At 39.4% G+C, this 20,204-nt stretch overlaps 1 protein-coding gene across 1 annotated transcript in view; it reads left to right on the top strand.

Annotated features, from left to right (window-relative positions):
* SPTLC2 (serine palmitoyltransferase long chain base subunit 2) overlaps positions 1-20,204 on the top strand; it is a 99,844-nt gene that overhangs the window by 20,024 nt on the left and 59,616 nt on the right. The window contains exons 3-5 of the mRNA XM_046647329.1: positions 11,071-11,225; positions 12,643-12,791; positions 14,976-15,100. Of these exons, the coding sequence (XP_046503285.1) occupies positions 11,071-11,225; positions 12,643-12,791; positions 14,976-15,100 (429 nt within the window). The remainder of the gene's footprint in view (positions 1-11,070; positions 11,226-12,642; positions 12,792-14,975; positions 15,101-20,204) is intronic.

Genomic DNA, 20,204 nt, shown 5'->3' with positions numbered 1-20,204 from the left:
TGGTATAGTGGTTTAGGTTCAGTGGCCTGGGTTTCCTTCTGGATCACGGAACCACACTACTTGTCTGTTGGTTGCTGTGGTGGCAGCTCACGTAGAAGAACTAGGACCTACAGCTAGGATGTACAGCCACGCACTGGGGCTTTGGGAGGAAAAAGAGAGGAAGATGGCAACACATATTAGCGAGGGCAAATCCTTCCCTGGGAAAAAAAAGGTGCCTAGTGTCATCTTTTTTTTAAGATGTCAGTTAATTTGCTGACACAGGTCTGTGAAGTGCCGAAAGCCATGTTCTTTCTGTTCACGATACCATACTGTATCCCAGGTCTGTTGTGTCTACGGTCTTCTGAAAAGGCTGTATTCTTTACAACTCACGGTGTGTTTTCTCATAGACACGTTATGCGTTGATGTCTGGTTCACCGATCAGCTCCTCCCTCCAAACAAACAAGCCTAACACAGAATGTGGCCCAGCTACTCTGTTTGCAGTAGGAAACAATCTTGTTTTAGTAATGGTAAACAGATAATAATGGTTGTCTCTGAGGAGGAGGACCTCACTCACTTCTTCACTTTTCTCTGTATACTCCTTTGAGCCTCTGGAGTTTTGTACAATATACATGTATTATCTATTTTCAAAAATAAATAAAATTAGGGTGAAAAACGCCTGATTGTAGTAAAAACAAACTTGTTTGTTCTTGGCGTGTGGAGTACGGGGTGGTTGTCTTCTGGTCCAGGGAATATTCTGGATTAGAGAAGGGACTCAGAAGTTAGATGTTTGTGGTCCATTGCGCATCTCACTTTTGTGAAGCGTTAGAGGAGAGAGGCAGATGTGGCAGCAAGGTCACCACTGAGAGAGGAGCCAGTGAACCCTGGGAAAGGATGGCGGTCATGTTGGGAGAAGGGGAGGAGGGCCTCAAGAAACATGGGGAAGGAAAGGACTTCAGCAGTTACTAGGAAGCCAGGACCAATCAGTGAATGGATTGAGGGTTCTGATCCTGGGAAAGCTCGGGAGCCAGGCATTCTCCTCTCACCTCAGCCATTCTGCACCCCTCCCAGCCCCAACACCACAAGTTGGCCATCCTTCTCACTGCCTTGAAATGCCTACAAGTTAATTTCATTAAGAAAGTATTTTTTACGGCCAGCCTCATGGCCGAGTGGTTAAGTTCATGAGCCCCTCCTCGGCGGCCCAGGGTTTCACTGGTTCAGATCCTGGGCGCGGACCCAGCACCACTCATCAGGCCATGCTGAGGCAGCGTCCCACATGCCACAACTAGAAGGGCCCACAACTAGAATATACAACTATGTACTGGGGCTTTAGGGAGAAAATTTTAAAAAAGGAACATTGGTGACAGATAGTAGCTCAAGGCCAATCTTTTAAAAAAAATAAAAATTTTTTCTTTTTTTGAGTACCTAATACAAGGAAAGCCCTGCATGCAGAACCAGTAGGCCAAACTAATTTTCATCATTGAAAACCAGAGCAAATTTAAAAATTTGATTCTCTTTTTTTTCTATTCCTGTGCACCCCACATAGACTTTCTGGCTGGAGAGCACCCACAATGTGTTCATTTTTCACATCCCTCAGGTGTGGCTTGCTTACTGTAAGTTATAGCTTACTATACAGTTACTGTGTTGGATGGTATTGCAGTTACTTGGTTATCAGCCAGTATCGTCCTACTAGACTGAGTTGGTGGCAGTTGTGACTGCTGAGAGCCAAAGTTTTATTCACGTATTCAAACTAGGAAATCTTTATCTACAAGGACCTCTCATAGTGTTGACACACTGTAGAGACCTAATAATTGACGTGTAGAGGTGGAGGTGGGAGGAGTGCTGATTGTGGCATAGAGAGCGTTCCTGGTTGAGGCGATATTGTAGGCAAAGGCATGAGGAATGAGTGGGAGAACCTGGAATATGGATGTATGAGAAATTGTGTTTTAGCTGTGTGTGTGTGTGTGGATTGTCCCTGAGCTAACATCTCTGCCAGTCTTCCTCTATTTTGTATGTGGGATGCTGCCACAGTATGGCTTGATGAGCGGTGTATACGTCCACGCCTGGGATCCAAACCTGGGAACCCTGGGCCACCCAAGTGCAGAGCTCGAACTTAACCAGTATACCACTGGGCCAGCCCTGAGAAATTGTGTTTTGAATGTGAAACTAAGAAGGTTGGTAGGCAGTAAGAGTTCCGGGGCAGTTTCTAAGCAGGGGAATGACCAGAGAGTTTGCACAGCTTGTGCTGTGTCAAAGTGTGATGAATGAAACGATGAGGATGCATCTGAATTACTTTGTGAACAAGTAATTCTCTTTGGAACTGTTTCATGTTTCCAGAGGATAAATTGACTGTTTTAAGTATTGGGGCTGCCTATGTGTTCTTAACTATGTGTGAAATAATTGGAACATATGGATTTTATTCCTAAGTAGTTTCTAATTTTGTTGAGGAAAAATAAATACTTCAAACTTATGGGCCTTTGCAAAAAGCACTCTGCAGGTAAACAGTGCTTGAATTCTATGCAGATGGAGAACAGAAAAGTAAACTGAGTAGCACAGAGTTAATCAGGAAACAGTTCTTGGAGGAAGTGATAGGAGGAAATGTGTGGGACACAGCGGGACATTTGCCTCTACAGTTTGTTTAGAGAAGGACTGTGCTAATTTATTCAAATTAATTTCAGTAGAATTTTCACAGTAGATAACATCAGCAGTTAAAACAGCTGAATCCTGCTATTTTCGTACAAAAATTCAGCTCAGAGGGAAAGCAGAGGAAGGATCATTCAGCCTTCTGGTAGACTGTGTTTGTTTTCTGATGCTGGATTAGGCAGTAGTGAGAGAGAGAGGCAAATTTTAAAGTGTTGCACTGCAAAGAGGTGAGGGAAAGTGCTTGCTTGGGCTCATAAAATGCAAATTAATGTCACTTCCTCCTTTCTCTGAGTGAGTGGTGGTCACAACCACATCCTTATTTTCTTCTTAATTCCATTACAAAAGAGAGCCCTTGTGACTCTTTTGCTAGTTCTTCAGATATTGCTTTGCATAGACCTGAAATCACATGGTCCCACTAATAAAGTGGAGTTAGCATGAGTTTGTTCTGTTTTATATAAATTGGATAAAATTTTTGAAATTCTTTACTGCTTGATCCTCGGTTATTAGTGGTGTTTTGGATGAATGTTGTTTTTCTCAGTCTCTGGTTTATTTGTTATGTGAGGTGAAGCTAGTAGGCCAAAAACGTGTGATAGATATAACGAAAGCTTGAATTAATAAGAATATTCTAATATCCAGATAGGAAATATCTAGAAATCTAGGGAGTAAATTATGGTAGGTAGTTACCATGCAGCTAACTAAACTTGAAACCAGCGTTTTACCTCTTCAGTTTGTTCATGAGCAGGTATTCAGAACTGGGAGGGATAGGATACTGGGAAGGGACATTATATGTTGACATTCTGATATATTTAATTTTCAAGATACAAAAGAAAGAAATCAACTGAAATATATTAATATGTTCCTGGAAGGATTTTGTTCTTGACCTCCTTCAAAAAGTAGCTTACTAAGAATATTCTGATAATTGTCATTTTAGCAGTATCTTTGGAAACTATTAATGTAGTATAGTTGCTTAATGGATTAAGCTGGAGGATTATCAATTGGTTGGGCTCTTTTAGTTCAATGGGTTTAAAAAGAGCTCTACTTTCCATTGTTTTGTGGTGTGTGGGGGAGCCTAGGACAACAGTCATTGATTTTTTTTTGAACAGTTTTATTGAGATATACTTTACATACCTTAAAAGTCACCTGCTCAAAATGTACAGTTGAATGGTTTTTAGTAGTGTTTACAGAGCTGTGCAGCCAACACCATAATCTAATTTTATAACGTTTTCATCATCTGAAAAGGAAACCCCATACCCATTGACAGTCACTCCTTCCTCCCTCTCCCCGCTCTCGGCAACCACTGATCTGCTTTCTGACTCTACACATTTCATATTAATGGTATCATACACTGTGTGATCTGTTGTGTCTAGCTTCTTCCACTTGGCATAATGTTTTTGAGGTTTATCCATGTTGTATGTTTCAGTAATTCATTCCTTTTTATTGTGGAATCATATTCGGTTGTATAGAGTAGTCTTCTGTTTTTATTTACTCTAGGATTGTTTTTTTTTTTTTTTTTCTGCTGAGAAACTATATCCAAAATAAAACTTGGAAAAAGAGTTTTGTAGTACATTCCCACGTTTCCTTTTGCCCTCGTGACATAACTAGGCTTGCAGGTTTCTCTGTCACCTGTTGGGCATTTTTTGTTTGGAGCAACACTATAGCTTTTTTTAGCAAGGCTTTTTTGTCTTTTGAATCTTTTAGGCTTCTGTTTTTTTATTCAGCTTTTCTTTGCGTTCAGCAATTTGGAACTGTTTTTCACTACTAACTGAGAATGTAAAAGTTTAAAGAACTGGTGCCCTGTCTGATAGCCTAAGTCATTTCAAGTTTAAATTGAGTACTGTTGGGGTGTTAAACTGGTAACCTGATTTTCAGATGTTTATGAAAATGGAAAAATCAAGTTAAAAGATGAAAACAGAATTCATGAATCTCTGAGACTACCCATAAGACCTCAACAGTTGTTAGATTCCAGTTTAAGAAACCATGTTAAGGTTTCCTCAGATTTTAAGCTGTATTTTGGTTTTATTTGTTTCTCCCTAAAGCATTTTGAAAATGTGCTGGCAGCTTTGTTAGTAAATAACTAAAAATGTAAAAAAGTGATCCGGCCATCTCTCAGAGCTTGTTAGAATAACACATGAAGGCTGGCCGGTGCTCTGCTCCTGTTTCCTGCACATTCAGTTTTGACTGTTAGGCCTCTGGTGAGTCAGCTGTGTATCAGTTTGTCCTCTACTAGATCATTTCCAGTAGCATAGACATGTTATTTCTCCCACCTTAATAAAAGGCTTTCTTGGGGCCAGCCCCATGGCGTATAGCTAAGTTCATGCGCTCTACTTTGGTGGCCCAGGGTTCACCAATTTGGATCCCGGGCACGGACCTACACACTGCTTATCAAGCCATGCTGTGGCAGGAGTCCCACGTATAAAATAGAGGAAGATGGGCACAGATGTTAGCTCAGGGCCACTCTTCCTCATCAAAAGGAGGAGGATTGGCAGTGGATGTCAGCTTAGGGCTAATCTTCCTCAAAAAAAAAAAGCTTTCTCTTGATCCTACTTTCTCCTCCATCCACCGCTCCATTTTGTCTTCCTTGTAAAGCAAAATTCCCTGACATAGCTGTTTCCACTGTGTTGCTTCCCACTCTTTACTGAACCCAATGCAGTCAGGTTTTTGCCCCCACTGCTTCAACTAAAACAATTCTTCCCAGGGTCACACATGATACCTGTGTTGCAGATTCTAAGTCCTTTCTCAGTCTTTACCCTGTTTAGCCTACCAGCAGCATTTGACACAATTGATCACTCTCTCCTTCTAGAAGCATTTTGTTCACTTGGTTTCCAGGACATTACAATTGCCTGGTTATTCTCCTGCCTTTCTGGCTGTTTTCTCTCATTCTCTCTTGCTGAATTCTCTCCATCTGCCCACCTTCTAAATGTTGATGTGGGTATGGCTTAGGTTTCATCCTTAGTCCTCTTCTTTTCTTTTCCCATCTGTACTCACTCCCTTAGGATCCATTGTCTTGGCTTTTAATACTTCTTTATGCTAACTTCCAAATTTATGTCTTTAGCACTGACTTCCTCATGTATGTCCAGCTGCGCGCTTGACATCCCCACATAGGCATCTCAAACTTTATACATGTACAACTGAGCTGACTTCTCCTTCTATCTATCTAGGTGTCTTCCCCATATCCATGAGTGACAGTTCTCTACTTCCAGTTGCTTTGGCTCAAAATCTTGGGAGTTATCCTTGATTCTTTTTGTCACATACCATGTACAGCCCATCAGGAAATCCAGATTCAACGACTTCTTGCCAACCTCCGTTATCACCTGGGTGTCATCCCCTACTGCTTAGCCCCTCACTCATCTGCTCCAGCCACACTGGCCCCTTTGCAGTTCCTTGCATGCACCAAGTACATTTCTGCCTCACTGCTATTGCACTTGCTGTTTGCCTGCCAGGAAAGCTCTTCCTCCAGATAGTCTCATGGATAGTTCCCTCGCTTCCTTTCCATCTTTATTCTACCCTGGCCACTCTAGCTACACTTTTGCATGACTCTGGCATTTTACATCCCCCTTCCTTGTTTGATTTTTGTTTCCATTAATATTTTTACTATCTTACATACTTTATATTTTATACATTGTCTCATTTAGTATCTGTCTCTTCCACCAAAATATAAATTCCAGGAGGGCTGAGATTATTATCATCTTTTTGTATACTACTGTTTACCCAGTGCCTAGAAGAGGAAGGATTTTTTTGTTTTTGTTTTTGTTTTAAAGATTTTATTTTTTTTCGTTTTTCTCCTCAAAGACCCCCGGTACATAGTTGTATATTCTTAGTTGTGGGTCCTTCTAGTTGTGGCATGTGGGACGCCACCCTTCATGGCTTGATGAGCGGTGCTATGTCTGCACCCAGGATTTGAACTGGCGAACTCCTGGGCCGCTGCAGCAGAGCATGCAAACTTAACCACTCGGCCACGGGGCCGGCCCCAACAATGGAAAATTTTGAGTCTTTTGAATTGAAGCATTCACAGTCGGGCGTGTGTGTGCGCACGTGTGTGTACACACGTGCGTGAATGCATATGTACATACAGACACAACTTAGTTTTAGATTTAAGGAAAATGACTGTCTCTAATCTTCAAATCTCATTTTATGCCTTCATGGAGAGCATAGAAACAACAAGGAAGTGGCTTCCTGTCTATAACGTTAAAAACAGGAAAGAACAAACAGTAGTATGACTTATATGAACCGTAGGGAAAACTCTTAACAATGGCTCGGAGATTTTAAAGTCACCAATGTAATAGCCTTTCCCAGGTAATCTTGCCTGATTTTCTTCATGAAACAGAGGTAAAGACAACACTGTTGGTTTTTACAATAAATAGTCCTCGCTGTATAATGCCTTTTAGCCATAGGATGACTCCATTTTCAGCACTTTTTCAGGCAGGAATTATTTGGGATTTTTGAATTCTCTTAGTTTAAGTTTTGAAACAATTTGTTTTGTTTCAGCTGTTTCTAGATATATCTTATGAGGTTATTTCCTTCTCAAGAAAAAACATTGCCAAAATAAAAATTCAAAACACCAGGACTTGTTTTTCGCTAGCTTGTCTTTGGTATGCAGGATTATGTTTATTAGCGCCAAATGTCTTGAAATATTTCAGCAGTACTGTAGTAACCTGCAAACAGCATGGCGTGCTTTTAAAGGAAAGGTTTCAGACGTGTAGCCTTCAGTTTCAGTGACTGGGAGTTCTGAAGCACCCCGATCTTTTCCAGATAGGTAGGTGTCGTAGCACCATCAGACAAAGCGGATTTTCTTGTGATCACTTGTTAGGCTCAGTAAATTAGGTTGCTCATTGTGTTGAATTAGGCAGCTCAACAAACTCTGTCATGGAAAATTTTCAGAAGAATTTGTATGTCATAGAATGTGTGGGGTTGAGAACATAGACTTTGAATTAGAAGACCTGGATGACTTCCTGGCTCTGCCTCTGGCTAGTTCCCTAAATGGGACAGCCATTTTGCCTTTCTGAAATTGTGAGTAATATCTTCTCTAAGAGGGTGCAGGGATTTTTAAGAGAAAGTATACGTAATTCAAGATATATTGTAAGTACTCAGTAAATGGGAACTTTTTATTGCTAATGTGATTATTCATCATCTTTATCATCATCATATAAGAGTATTTGGACATCTGTGTTGGGCCAGAATTGTTCTTAATAAACATGGACAATTGTTATAAAGTCAACTTCTGAAAGTGGTAGCACCCAGCCTTTAAGATCCGTCATAATCTTAAGGCCCACATAGGCCCTAGAATAGGTGGGACCTGTTTATTTTAAACAATATAGGATGTTTTCTAGAAGACTCAACCTCAAATAGGCTTAAACAATAAAGGATATTTATTGGCTAATTATTGAGGTCCCCCCAAACTACTTTTGGTAAGGTCTTCGAGGATCCCTATGTAACAAATTCATGATTTTGAGTATTTCTCTGAGGCTGGTGGTAGAAGTCACTTAACTGGTGAGTACTTCAGGTCCAACAATCCCAGTGTAGTCTCAACTAGATATTGTTCTCTGCTTATCATATATATGATATATGATATATCATATATACATGTATGCACTAGTATACGGGGTTCATGAAAGGTCCTCAGGAAACACATCCGTGAATAGTGCATCCTTAAGGCTCTTTGAACGTGACTCTGTCGTTGCCACTCACCCGTCAGGTAGGTACTCTCTCTGGGCAAGCATACCTTTACAGTACTTGTTATGTTGTATCCTAACTTTATCTGTGGGCCTCCCCACTGTACTAAGATCCTGAGGAGTGTAGAGGGTGTGTCTTACTCATTTTTATCTCCACTGCCTAGCTTAGTGCCTGGGAAGTACTGCTCAGTAAATGTTTGTTCAGTGACCGAGCAAACAAGTGTGAGGTTGGTCCTGACTAGTCATTTCACAGTGACTCAACTGAGGAGGAAGAAGAGGGGGATGGACACGTGGAGTGGGATGTGGGGGCAGAGGGAGGAGAGTGGGAGTAGTGGGGGTGGCATTGTTTGCAGATAGCCGCCTTGTCTTTAATGTATCCCAAGTCTAGCAAAAGTGTTCAATAAAAGATATGTGAATGACTCAATGAAAACATAAGTCCTGCTTTAACCCTGGTCCTGGAATATTTAAAGTGTTCGAGATATTTTTGGAAACAGACATTCTCATTACCTAGAGCTGGGATCCTGAGTAGTGGTTCCCTTCCATCCCCTTTCGTACTTCATTGCTCAGCTGCAGGGAGTGTGCTTAGCTGCCCTCAGATCTCTCTACCTAGCTTTCTTTTTTTTTTTTAAGATTGGCACCTTGGCTAACAACTGTTGCCAATCTTTTTTTTTTTTCCTGCTTTATCTCCCCAAACCCCTCCTGTACATAGTTGTCTATCTTAGTTGCAGGTTCTTCTAGTTGTGGGATGTGGGATGCCGCCTCAACGTGGCCTGACGAGCGGTGCCATGTCCACGCCCAGGATCCGAACCCTGGGCCACCGCAGCGGCGCGCGTGAACTTAACCGCTTGGCCACAGAGCCGGCCCCTCTACCTAGCTTTCTAACTGCAGTCAAACTGCTGCCTTGGCCACAAGCCCCTCTCCTGCCTTTCTGTCCCACTGCTTTTGGTCTCTAACATCCCTCATGTGACGACTTCTCCTTCACTCCGTGCAAATGTGTTCCCATCTCAGGGACTTAATTGTTCTCTCATTGTAGCCATAAGGAGAGGTGGAGCTCCCTGATCTTGGCAGTCTCTGGGGCATTGGAGCCCATCTCTTCCCTCCTAACCACAGACAGCTGTGTCACTGGTTACCCAAAGCTTTACCCCGCTTGGCTTGCAGCCCTTCTTCTAACTTGGGGTTTGATAACCCTTCTGGTAGATAGGACCAGACTGTCTAAGTTTTTTCGGATGTTTATATAGTAAAAAACAAAAAATACTGCTTCTTGTTGTTAATAAAATTTGTCTGTGATGGAGTATTTCTCTCAAATCTTTGAGTTAATACCTTCAGCGTTCATGTGCAGTGTTTAGAAAGGTTATAAAGAAATGAAATCAAGAAGAATTGGTACTGTTTACCCTATTTGATGTGAATTGAAAAGGATTGGTGACAACGTTTTTGTTTTTTCCCTTGGAAAATAAATGCGTAGTGAGTAATAGCCAAAGGAAAGTCCTTAATTAGAATTTGGCTGTCTCGTTCCAATTTTCCTTCATCAGTATTCTTGTGGGAAGAGGAGACTGTCAAAAGGGACATACTATTTAAGTAATATGTTTCCAATTGTGATAAACACATTATCTCCGGATATTTTCTCTTAAGGAAGTTAACCGTTAAACTAGTGCTAAAGAGATGGTATCAGGTTCTGCAGAGTCCTGAGTCCTTTCTAACGCTGCTGGGCTTTATTGAAGGAGATTTTATGTGCTGAGAGGCTTAGTTAGTCGGCACTTGAGAGTCCAGTGTCGTGGAAGGTTGTTAATTGTAAAGTTTTATGTAGAGTCTTCTTTAGCGATGAAATTCTTTTACAGAATAAGGCTTAAACTTTGAATATTTTGATTAGCTTATTTAACAGATTACTTTAGATTGGCACCAAGCCCAGCTCCGCGGGCTGGGCACCCAGTGGTTTGCTGACTATAGTAAAACTATAGTACGGTTTTCTTTTTGTGGGCTTACCCTTTACTTTCAGGAGTTGAGTAGATCTCCTGGTCCGGTCACTTGTATTCCGAGAGGTGGTCATACCACATGAGACTTAACATAATGCTTTCATTTTAGCTCCACTGTGATTTAATTTTTTACAGACTTAAATTTTAATATAACTTAATTTCAGGGAGGAAAGAAGGGCTTGAAGTCCGTGGTCATGGGAATTCATTTTGAGAATCTTTTTTTAAAAAAATTGTTAAAAGCTCCCACCCAAGGAAGGGAACCCAAGATAGATGTCTTTCTATGAGCAACCCGTTAGTGTTTCTTATTTATCATTTTTCTTTGGATTTGTTTCATTTTGATCCTTGAAAATGTAGAGAGGATAGAGTGTCAATTTTGGAATTATTTTTCTTGTTTGAAACTGGAATTATAGGGGTTTTTATGGCATTTCCCCCAATATTTTACTAGGGGGTGAGCAGAAGAGCAGTCTTTTTTAGTTTATTAGGAAGGGAATCCATTTAATGACAGAACTGTACGACTAAGTTTTATTTTTGTGAGGCCTACTTTATTAAATTTTTGAGCCTACATTCTTGCCGGCAGGTAGTTATTTGCAACCATTTCTTATAGGTCGACCATCAAAGCTAAGTGACTTTTACCTGGTTGAGTTGTTTTAACATAAACAGAGAATTGATGCCTTTCCAAATGTTTTCCTTATCAGGTAATTCAGTATAATTGACCTCTCATTCTCAGGTGCTCTTGCAACATGAAAAGGGAAGTTGTAAAAATTGTTAAAGCGACTCAGTTAAATTTATAGCATTTCACCATTTGTTGGCAGGACTTTGTGTCATTGTATCAGGATTTTGAAAACTTCTATACAAGGAACCTCTACATGAGGATTAGAGACAACTGGAATCGACCCATCTGTAGTGTGCCTGGAGCCAGGGTGGACATCATGGAGAGACAGTCTCATGATTACAACTGGTCCTTCAAGTGAGTTTTGATTGGGAAATTATTTCTTGACAACAAAAGAATTTCTACACATCAGAAAATATTCCATTGCAAATGGAATGTTCTGTCAAAACAGCAGTAGGAGCTGAGAGTACAATACAAGATGGTTAGTTTCCTTGCATATTGTTCATTGTTATTGAGATTTTTAAAATTCAGTTTTCTGTTACATTTGATATTGTGATGGAGTATAATTGAAAACAAAATTTGATTTATCAAAAAAACAAAAAACAAAGAAAAACTGTTCTTTCTCTTATACCACTTACTAGAATCAAGTGTCTGAATTTATTTCTCGATATTTTGATTTCTCAAATGGTTCAAGGATATATAGAGTATTTTTACTTAAATGCAGTGAGTAGTTTAGAAAACTTTTTATATTTATAAAATTTTATTTTATTGTTTAGATTGCACAAGTATTACATGGTTACGTTGTCATTATAAAAAAAAAAGACAAATAATACAGAGAAATGGAAAGTCCCCCATGACAGCTAACCACTGTCCCTCTGCAAATCCACCCCCACAGATTCTCACTCCCGAGGTGACCACTGTTAGCAGTTTGTAGTGTTTCATTCTTCCAGGTGTTTTCTGTGGGGTATGAATGTAGTGTATCTGCTGGGGTTACACACAGGTGGTTTTTGATGTACAAAAATGGGATCATACTATAGAAATCATTTTACATGTTGCTTTGTTTACTTTCTGACATATCAGTAACATCCTTCTTGTGTTATTCACAGCAAGCTCATTATTTGTAGAGGCTGCTTAGTATTCTGCAGTATAGACAGATATAGCGTATAGCAGGTTGGGCTGCATGATCCTGTGTTAAAATCCCGAAAATCTCAGAGTTAACACAGCAACAGTTTATTGCTTTGTTGCTTTATGTCCCTCTGAGACGGTGGGGCCTCTGAACCGTGTTGTCCTCACTTGGGGGCCCAGGCTGACTGAGCTTCCACAGTGTGGAATGTCACTGGTTCACGTGCCTGGGGAGGAGACGTGGTGAATTGCATAGCGACTCTTAGAGGATCCCTATGCATGTATCCTTTCGTATGTGTGTGGGAATTGCTGAGTCACAGTCTCTGTATCTTTTAAATGGGTAAGTACTGCCAAACTGCCTTCCAAAAAAAAAGTACTGACTGATATTCTTTTCTACGATGTATTCGACTGTCCTGGCCCACACTGAATATGGTCAGTTTTTAAATCTTTATAGCCGTTCATAAGTGAAAATTGGTATTTTAACTTCCATTTCTTTAATTGGTAGTGAGTTTGAGCTGCTTTTCATCTAGACCATATTCCCTCTACTTCCCATATATGGTGCTTCCTTTTGTATTACCAATACGTTTATCATCATATGTAGGTATTTGACTTGCTCACAAGTCTCATGAACTTTTATGCTGCTGAAATACAGGTACACAGGGAATATAATTAAAGGCGTTATAAACATGGGTTCCTACAACTATCTTGGATTTGCACGGAATACTGGAGCCTGTCAGGAAGCTGCTGCCAGAGTCCTGGAGCAGTATGGCGTGGGAGTGTGCAGCACGCGGCAGGAAATCGGTGAGTGTGCGCTCTGTTTGGCCAGCTGAGGATGAGGGAATTGCACTGTAGAGAGCTAGGAGATTAAGCGCCCAGATAGGTACTTTGCCCTGTAGGTTCCGTCAGCTAAGAACGCTTTGTGTTTCTGAAGGGATTGTTGATTTTAATGCTTTCAACACATTCTGAGATATGTTTATCTTTTCCATTACGTTATACATACAGAATATCTCTAAAAAAGTTCTGTAAGTATTTTTTTCATTTGTAACTTTAATGTTGACTTTATTGGCTTTTGCAAATGATAGTGGTTAAGAGTGCCACTTACTACTACCGAGCCTCTGGGCACATGAGGGTTAGTCTGTTCCCATACTGGTAACTTGGGGCTAATAATAATTCCTCCCTTATAGGAGTGTTTCAAGAATTAAATAAGCTAATTCATGTAAAGCACTTGTAACAGGGTAAGCATTCAATAAATGCTATTAACTCTTTATTAGTAAAAGTTTATAAAATGTGAAGGTTAACAGATTTATATAAAGAGATTTATTTTGGTTCAAAGGAAGATTCCAAATAGAAGTTAAAAGGCATCTTTCTGGATATTTTATTACTGTGAATCACACAAAACTTAGTGGATTAAAGCTATAATTCCTTATTATTTCTCACATGTTTGGAGATTGGCAAGTACAGCTGCTTGCTTCTTACTCGGGGTCCTCAGTGATGTAGTTAGGGGAGCATTGTGCAGTGGCGAGATACAGTAATCATACCTTACATCTTTATGGCACTTTATATTTTATGAAGTGCTTGAACATAGTGTCTCTTTTGATCCTCACAGCAATGTCATGTGGTAGATAGAGCAAATATTATTGTTGGTTTTGTGTTTTCTTTCAAAGATTGGCACCTGAGCTAACATCTGTTGCCAATCTTTTTTTTTTTTTCCTTCTTCGCCCCGAAGCCTCCCAGTACATACTTGTAGATTCCAGTTGTGAGTGTCTCTGGTTGTGCTATGTAGGACATCACCTCAGGATGGCCTGACGGGTGGCGCCATGTCCACGCCCAGGATCCGAACCAGCGAAACCCTGGGCCCCCGAAGCAGAGTGCGTGAACTTAACCACTTGGCCATTGGGCTGGGCCCTATTATTGGTATTTAACAGATAAGAAACTGAGGCCCAGAGAGGTTTAAATGACTTGCTTAAGCTTTCAGGACATGGTAGCATCCAAGTTGAGCATTCTTCATTCTCAGCATCTTTTCTCTCAGCATGTAGACAGTATCATTGATAAGTGTTGTTTGGTCCCTAAAGATTTAAGTACTGATGTAAAATCACAATACAAATTGACCAGTCAGATCAAAGGGAGGGCTTTTTAACCTATCTTTTCTACGTAGCAAACTATTCCGAAACTTGGTGACTTAAACCAGAAACACACATTGATGTATTTGCTGGTCATTCTGCACTTTGGGGAGGGCTTCACATTTATCTCAGCTTCGTGTGGTGCTGGGTGGAGCATAATGACTGAGGAGAGTATCCAAGATGGCTTTCACTCACGTCTGGCACCTCATGGGTAGTGGGATCAGCTGAGGGCTGAGCCCTGCCTCCCCCCTTTCTTTAGTCTCATTCTCCAGAGTCCCTCTCTTTCCACATGGTCTCTCTTTACAGTAGGCTAGTTGGACTGTTTTACATGGCAGCTGACTTTAAAAGTATAAGAGCAGATGTTGCCAGACCTCTTCAGGCCTAGACCTAGAACTGGTGTGTGCAAACAGGAATTGGAAAAATTGTTGGCAACCCTCTTTATAGAAATTCCACCACAGGTGCTGAATCTGAAGTTTGTTTGTTTGTTTGTTTTTTTCCTGAGGAAGATTCTCCCTGAGCTAACATCAGTTGCCGATCTTCCTCTTTTTTTCTTTTTTATGTGAGCCACCACCACAGCATTGCCACTAAAAGACAACTGGTATAGGTCTGCACCTCAGATCCAAACCTGGGCCGCTGAATCGGAGTGCACCGAACTTAATCACTAGGCCACCAGGGCTAGCCCTGAATCTGGGTTTATTCAGCTTTTGTGTTCTTTGTGAGCCAGTACTCTTCATAATTCTGACTCCTTTGTAGATCTTAGTCTGAAAGGTTATAACATGTAGACTATGATTTCTTTTTATAAAGTAACGAGTAATTCTTAAATTTGGGATTTGGTGCTATTGACTTCACTAACTTCTTCACACAGGAAACCTGGACAAGCATGAAGAACTAGAGAAGCTTGTTGCGAGTTTCCTGGGAGTAGAAGCTGCTATGACGTATGGCATGGGATTTGCAACAAATTCAATGAACATTCCTGCTCTCGTTGGCAAAGTAAGACTTTGTCTTCATTTATGAAAACTCTGTCATATATTTCTTCTATTGTTTTGTAAAGCGTTCAGAGCAAGCCAGAAGCTATTGTAAACTTCAGACTAAACATAGTTTACCCAAAGATATTTCTTTCACAAATTTTTGAAAAGAATATCACATGGAGACTTAACATCAGTTGAAGCTTTCTTGCTAGAACCCATGATCCTTTCCTCTTCCATTAGATGACTCTTGCCTTCTTCATGTCATACTGTTTTGAAAGGATTCTAATAAATAAAACCTCATAAAAGGCTAAAATTATGGAAGAAAGAATGTTTAGCTTGGAAAGTTATTTAACAGGTAGTTTTACCTAAGTAGAAAAATATGTAAATACGTAGGTTCCCTAATACTTGTTCTTACTGTAATGCATGTTGTTCAGAGATATATGGGCAAATTATGTGTATATATATATATATAATACAGATAATATAGGTTAACATTATAGGTTAAAAGTTATGTATATACACACACACATACGTATATGTGTGTGTTGATACGTATGTATTTTCTTTTCTGTGAACAGAGTTTGTGAGGGGACAAGAGCAGAGAGAAGAGATAAGAAGAGACTTTGTAAATCACGTTTTAGCACTATCGACTTGAAAGGGTCCTCAAGATTTTCTCATTTTAACACTGCTTCTAAGAATGCTATATTGAAAAATCAGTGGATTAGTGAGTCTGAAGACTTGAGTTTTTGTTTGATTGGTTATGTGGTCAAATTTAGCTCTGTGCCTGTGAGCCTATCACGACCATTCTGAGCCTCAAATTTTCCTTTGTAAAATGAGGTACTTGGACTAGGTTAACTCTAAAGTCCTTGTCAGTTATATAAATGTGTGGTTCCTCGAGGAGCAGATGGGACAAATAGAAAACAAATAGGAGGAGATTTAAACCCAACTATAGTGATATTACATTAAATGTAAGTGGTTTATACATTCTAATTAGAGGACAGAGATTGTCAGATTAGATAAAATTAAGTAAGTTTCCACCACAAACCTACTTTAAATTTAAAGATATAGGTTAAAAGTAAAAGGATGGAAAAAGATACAGCATGCAAACAATAAGCAGAAGAAAGTTGGAGTGACTGTAGTAATAGAAACAGATTTCAGAGCAAGGAATATTTCTGGGGATAAAGAGGAACATTGCATAATGATAAAGGAGTTAATTCATTAAGAGGACATAACAATTTGAAATGTACAGGCACCTAATAATACAGCTTCAAAATACATGAAGCAAAAATTGATGAAACCAAAAGGAGAAATAGACAGATAGAGAATTATAATTAGAGATCTCAACACCCTTCTCAATAACTGATAGAAGAACTAGACAGAAAATGAGCAAGGATATAGAAACTTGAAAAACACTATCAACCAACTTGACCTAATTGACATTTATGACACTTCACTCAACAACAGCAAAAGATTTACCAAGATAGACCATTTTCTGGGCCATTAAACAAACCTTAACAAATTTAAAAGAATTGAAATTATTCAAAGTATGTTCTCTGACCGTAATGGAATTAAATTATAAATTAGTAACCCAGAGCTATCTAGAAAATCCTTGAATATTTGAAAATTAAACAACACGTGTCTAAATAACCTATGCGTCAAAGAAGAAAGACAAAATAAAAAATATTTTTAACTAAATGGAAATGTGAAATCACAATTTGTGGGATGAAGCTAAAGCAGTGCTCATGTGGAAATATGTAGCGTTAAATGCTTATATTAGGGGAAAAAAAGAGTTTCGAATCAGCCATCTAAACTTATGCTTTAAGAAATTAGAAAAAGATGAGCAAATGAAACCCAAAGATCCCAAACAGAAAAACGATATAATAAAGGTAAAGGCAGAAATCAATGGATTAGAAAGTAGACAATAGGAGACATCAGTGAAACCAAAGCTGGTTCTTTGAGAAAATGAATAAAATTGATAAATCTCTAGCCAGATTGGTCAGGTAAAAGGAGAGGAGATACAGATTACTAGTAGCAGGAATGAGAGAGTGCACATCACTACACATTCTGTGACATTAAAAGGATAATAAGGAAATATTAAGAACAACTTTATGCCAGTGAAGTCAACAACTTAGATGCAATGGACAAATTCCTTGAAAGACATAAATGTATGGTTCTTTGACTTGACATTGATTATAATACATTGCTGTCCTGTGTTTTGGCAACATCAACCTCAGATTCTTTTTGGAATTTCTTAGGATTTATTTACACTAGAGGATTAAATAGTCTCGTCCTGCTTCTCCCTGTATCCTTATAAACTCTAACAGTTGTTATCTAGAATTGGATTTCTTTTCTTTGGTTTTGTTTTGTTTTGCTGAGGATGGTTCATCCTGAGCTAACATCTGCCAGTCTTCCTCTTCTGTCTGTGAGCTGCCACCACAGCATGGCCACTGACAGATGAGTGGTGTAGGTCCACACCCGGGAACCAAACGTTGGCTGCCGAAGCAGAGTGCACCACACTTAACCACTAGGCCACCAGGGCTGGCCTGAATTAGACTTATTATGTACGGGCATGGAAGATACTGCCTTAAAGATCTTTCTTCTAAATCTAACATTATAGATGAAATGTTATTAAATATCATTTAATCCCTTAAAGGCAGCAGCTAATCCAGTTTCAGTATTTCTTCGAATCTGATACTAAATTTGTTTGTGAAGTGGTTGATTGTTTTTTTAGCTTAATGCAGGGGGAGACAGTATATTGATTAAGAGCATGTGTTCTGGAAGCAGAAGTTTTGTATTGAGTCACTTACTGTGCTTGTGATCTTGGGTGAGATTTGTAACTCCTCCAAACGGGAGTTTCCTCATATGTAAAATGGGGATAATAATACTACCTACTTGGGGCTGGCCTGGTGGCGCAGTGGTTAAGTTTGTGTGTTCCACTTTGGCGGCCTGGGGTTCACTGGTTCAGATCCCGGGTGTGAACATGGCACTGCTTAGCAAGCCATGCTGTGGTAGGCATCCCACATATAAAGTAGAGGAAGATGGGCAAGGATGTTAGCTCAGGGCCAGTCCTCCTCAGCAAAAAGAGGAGGATTGGCAGCAGTTAGCTCAGGGCTAATCTTCTTCTTCTTCAAAAAAAAAAATAATAATAATACCTACCTCATAGATTTGTTGTGAAGATTAAAAGTAATAATGCATTTAAAACCCCTAATATAATGCCTGGAACATATTAAGCACTTAGATGTTAACTGGTGACATTTAATTATTTTATTTATTAACAATCTTTGTTGCAGTTTTTGTTAGAGAATACAATCTTCAACTTTCTTAAAAATCATCTTTATTTTTTTCTCTGCTTTTTCTCCCCAAATCCCTCAGTACACAGTTGTATATTTTAGTTTTGGGTCCTACCAGTTGTGGCATGTGGGACGCCGCCTCAGCATGGCCTGACCAGCGGTGTCATGGCTGCACCCAGGATCTGAACCAGCGAAACCCTGGGCCGCCAAAGTAGAGTGCGCGACCTTAACCACTCGGCCACGGGGTTGGCCCCTAATTATTTTAATTTTGAACTAAGAATATAGTAGAACCTTATAGTAGATTAGAAGAAAAAGATTGATACATAGAAATGGTGAATAAGGCTGTCTACAAAGGTGGTATGCATGTATACTAACTCATGAATACACACATCTCTGTGTGTATACATATATATAAATATATAATAAAAGCACAATTATATTGCAGATTTTGCCAGAAAAAAAAATTAGAAAGAGAAGAAAATGAAATTGTGTAGAGGGAAAGTGTAGTGGGCTTTACCTTTTAAGGTATAGTGGGCTACCCAGAGTGGTAAGGAAAGGATTTAAAGACTTGCAGAAGAGAAATTCAGCCTCTCTTTATTTTTTTTCCTGGTTTCTCTCATTCTTTTCAATTTTAACACTATTTTCAAAGATGAATTTAGACTTACGGAAGTGTTTCAAAAAAGTACAGGGAGTTCCTGTATGCCCTTGGCTCAGCTTCTCTTTATGTTAACATCTTATATAACAATGGAACATTTGTCAAACCTAAGAAATTAACCTTGATATGATACTGTTAACTAAAGTTCAGAACTTATTTCAATTTCACCTGTTTTTCCACTGATAGCATTTTTCTGTTCCAGCATCCAGTCAAGTGTCCACATTGCATTTAGTTGTATTTTCTCAGTCTCCTGCAATCTGTGACAGTTCCTGTCTTTATAACTTTGATCCTTCTGAAGGAAGAGTTGTTCTTTTAAGAAGCAGTTGTTGCTTCTCCCCTATTTATCAATATGAGTTCATGAATATTTTGTTATATGGGTCCAACATGATTGCTTTTTATTTTATTGCTCAAGTCGTTCCAGTGTTGGCTATTGGGAGATCCTTCAGGTGGGCTCCTATGCCCTTTGAATATGCACCCAGCCTTTTTTTTCCCTAGAATACTTTCTTTCTGTCATGACAAGATGCTCCAGGCTGTCTTTTCCCCAGCTTAGCCTTGGGGTCAACCAGTTCTCCACTGAGCCTTGGTTCCTTTTATTGGCGGCTGGTATTTAGAAACCACTGTCTGGTGTGTTTATTGAGACGGGGTATCACTGCTTTTCACCCCCCCATTAATAGAGCTAGAAAAATATATGCATGTATACTAACTCATGAATACACACATCTGTGTGTGTATACATATATATAAATTTTAAAACCATCAGTCCATATTGGTACCTCCAACTCTACTTCTTTTCATTTGTAATCTACACATTTTTAACTAGGTAGCTTTTTAATCTTAATAATAAAAACTTTACACACAGTAAAAATTTCAGATGGGCAACTGCTGTTACAAGTTTCTTAAGTATCCCACCAAGAATACTCTAATAATTAGGCATATATATGTCTATATATCTTTTCTCTTCCTTTTATTCTCATGGGAGCATGCTGGTGCTTTCTGCCCTGTACTTTTGTTTTCATCTTATTGGATATTTTCAGGCCGTTGTTGACAGAGAAAAACGTATTTTGGAGTTCACATCTTACAGGTTCAAGGGCCCCATGAGATGTAGACAAGTAGGAACTGAGGCAGAAATAAAAACCCTGAGAGCTTCATACTTCTTTGTTGCGTTAGCAGAAACCCATGTT

This window comes from Equus quagga, chromosome 20, assembly GCF_021613505.1.
Source record: "Equus quagga isolate Etosha38 chromosome 20, UCLA_HA_Equagga_1.0, whole genome shotgun sequence".
NCBI lineage: Eukaryota > Metazoa > Chordata > Mammalia > Perissodactyla > Equidae > Equus > Equus quagga.
The sequence above is the reverse complement of the archived record's forward strand: the minus strand, read 5'-3'. Positions and strand labels throughout refer to the sequence as shown.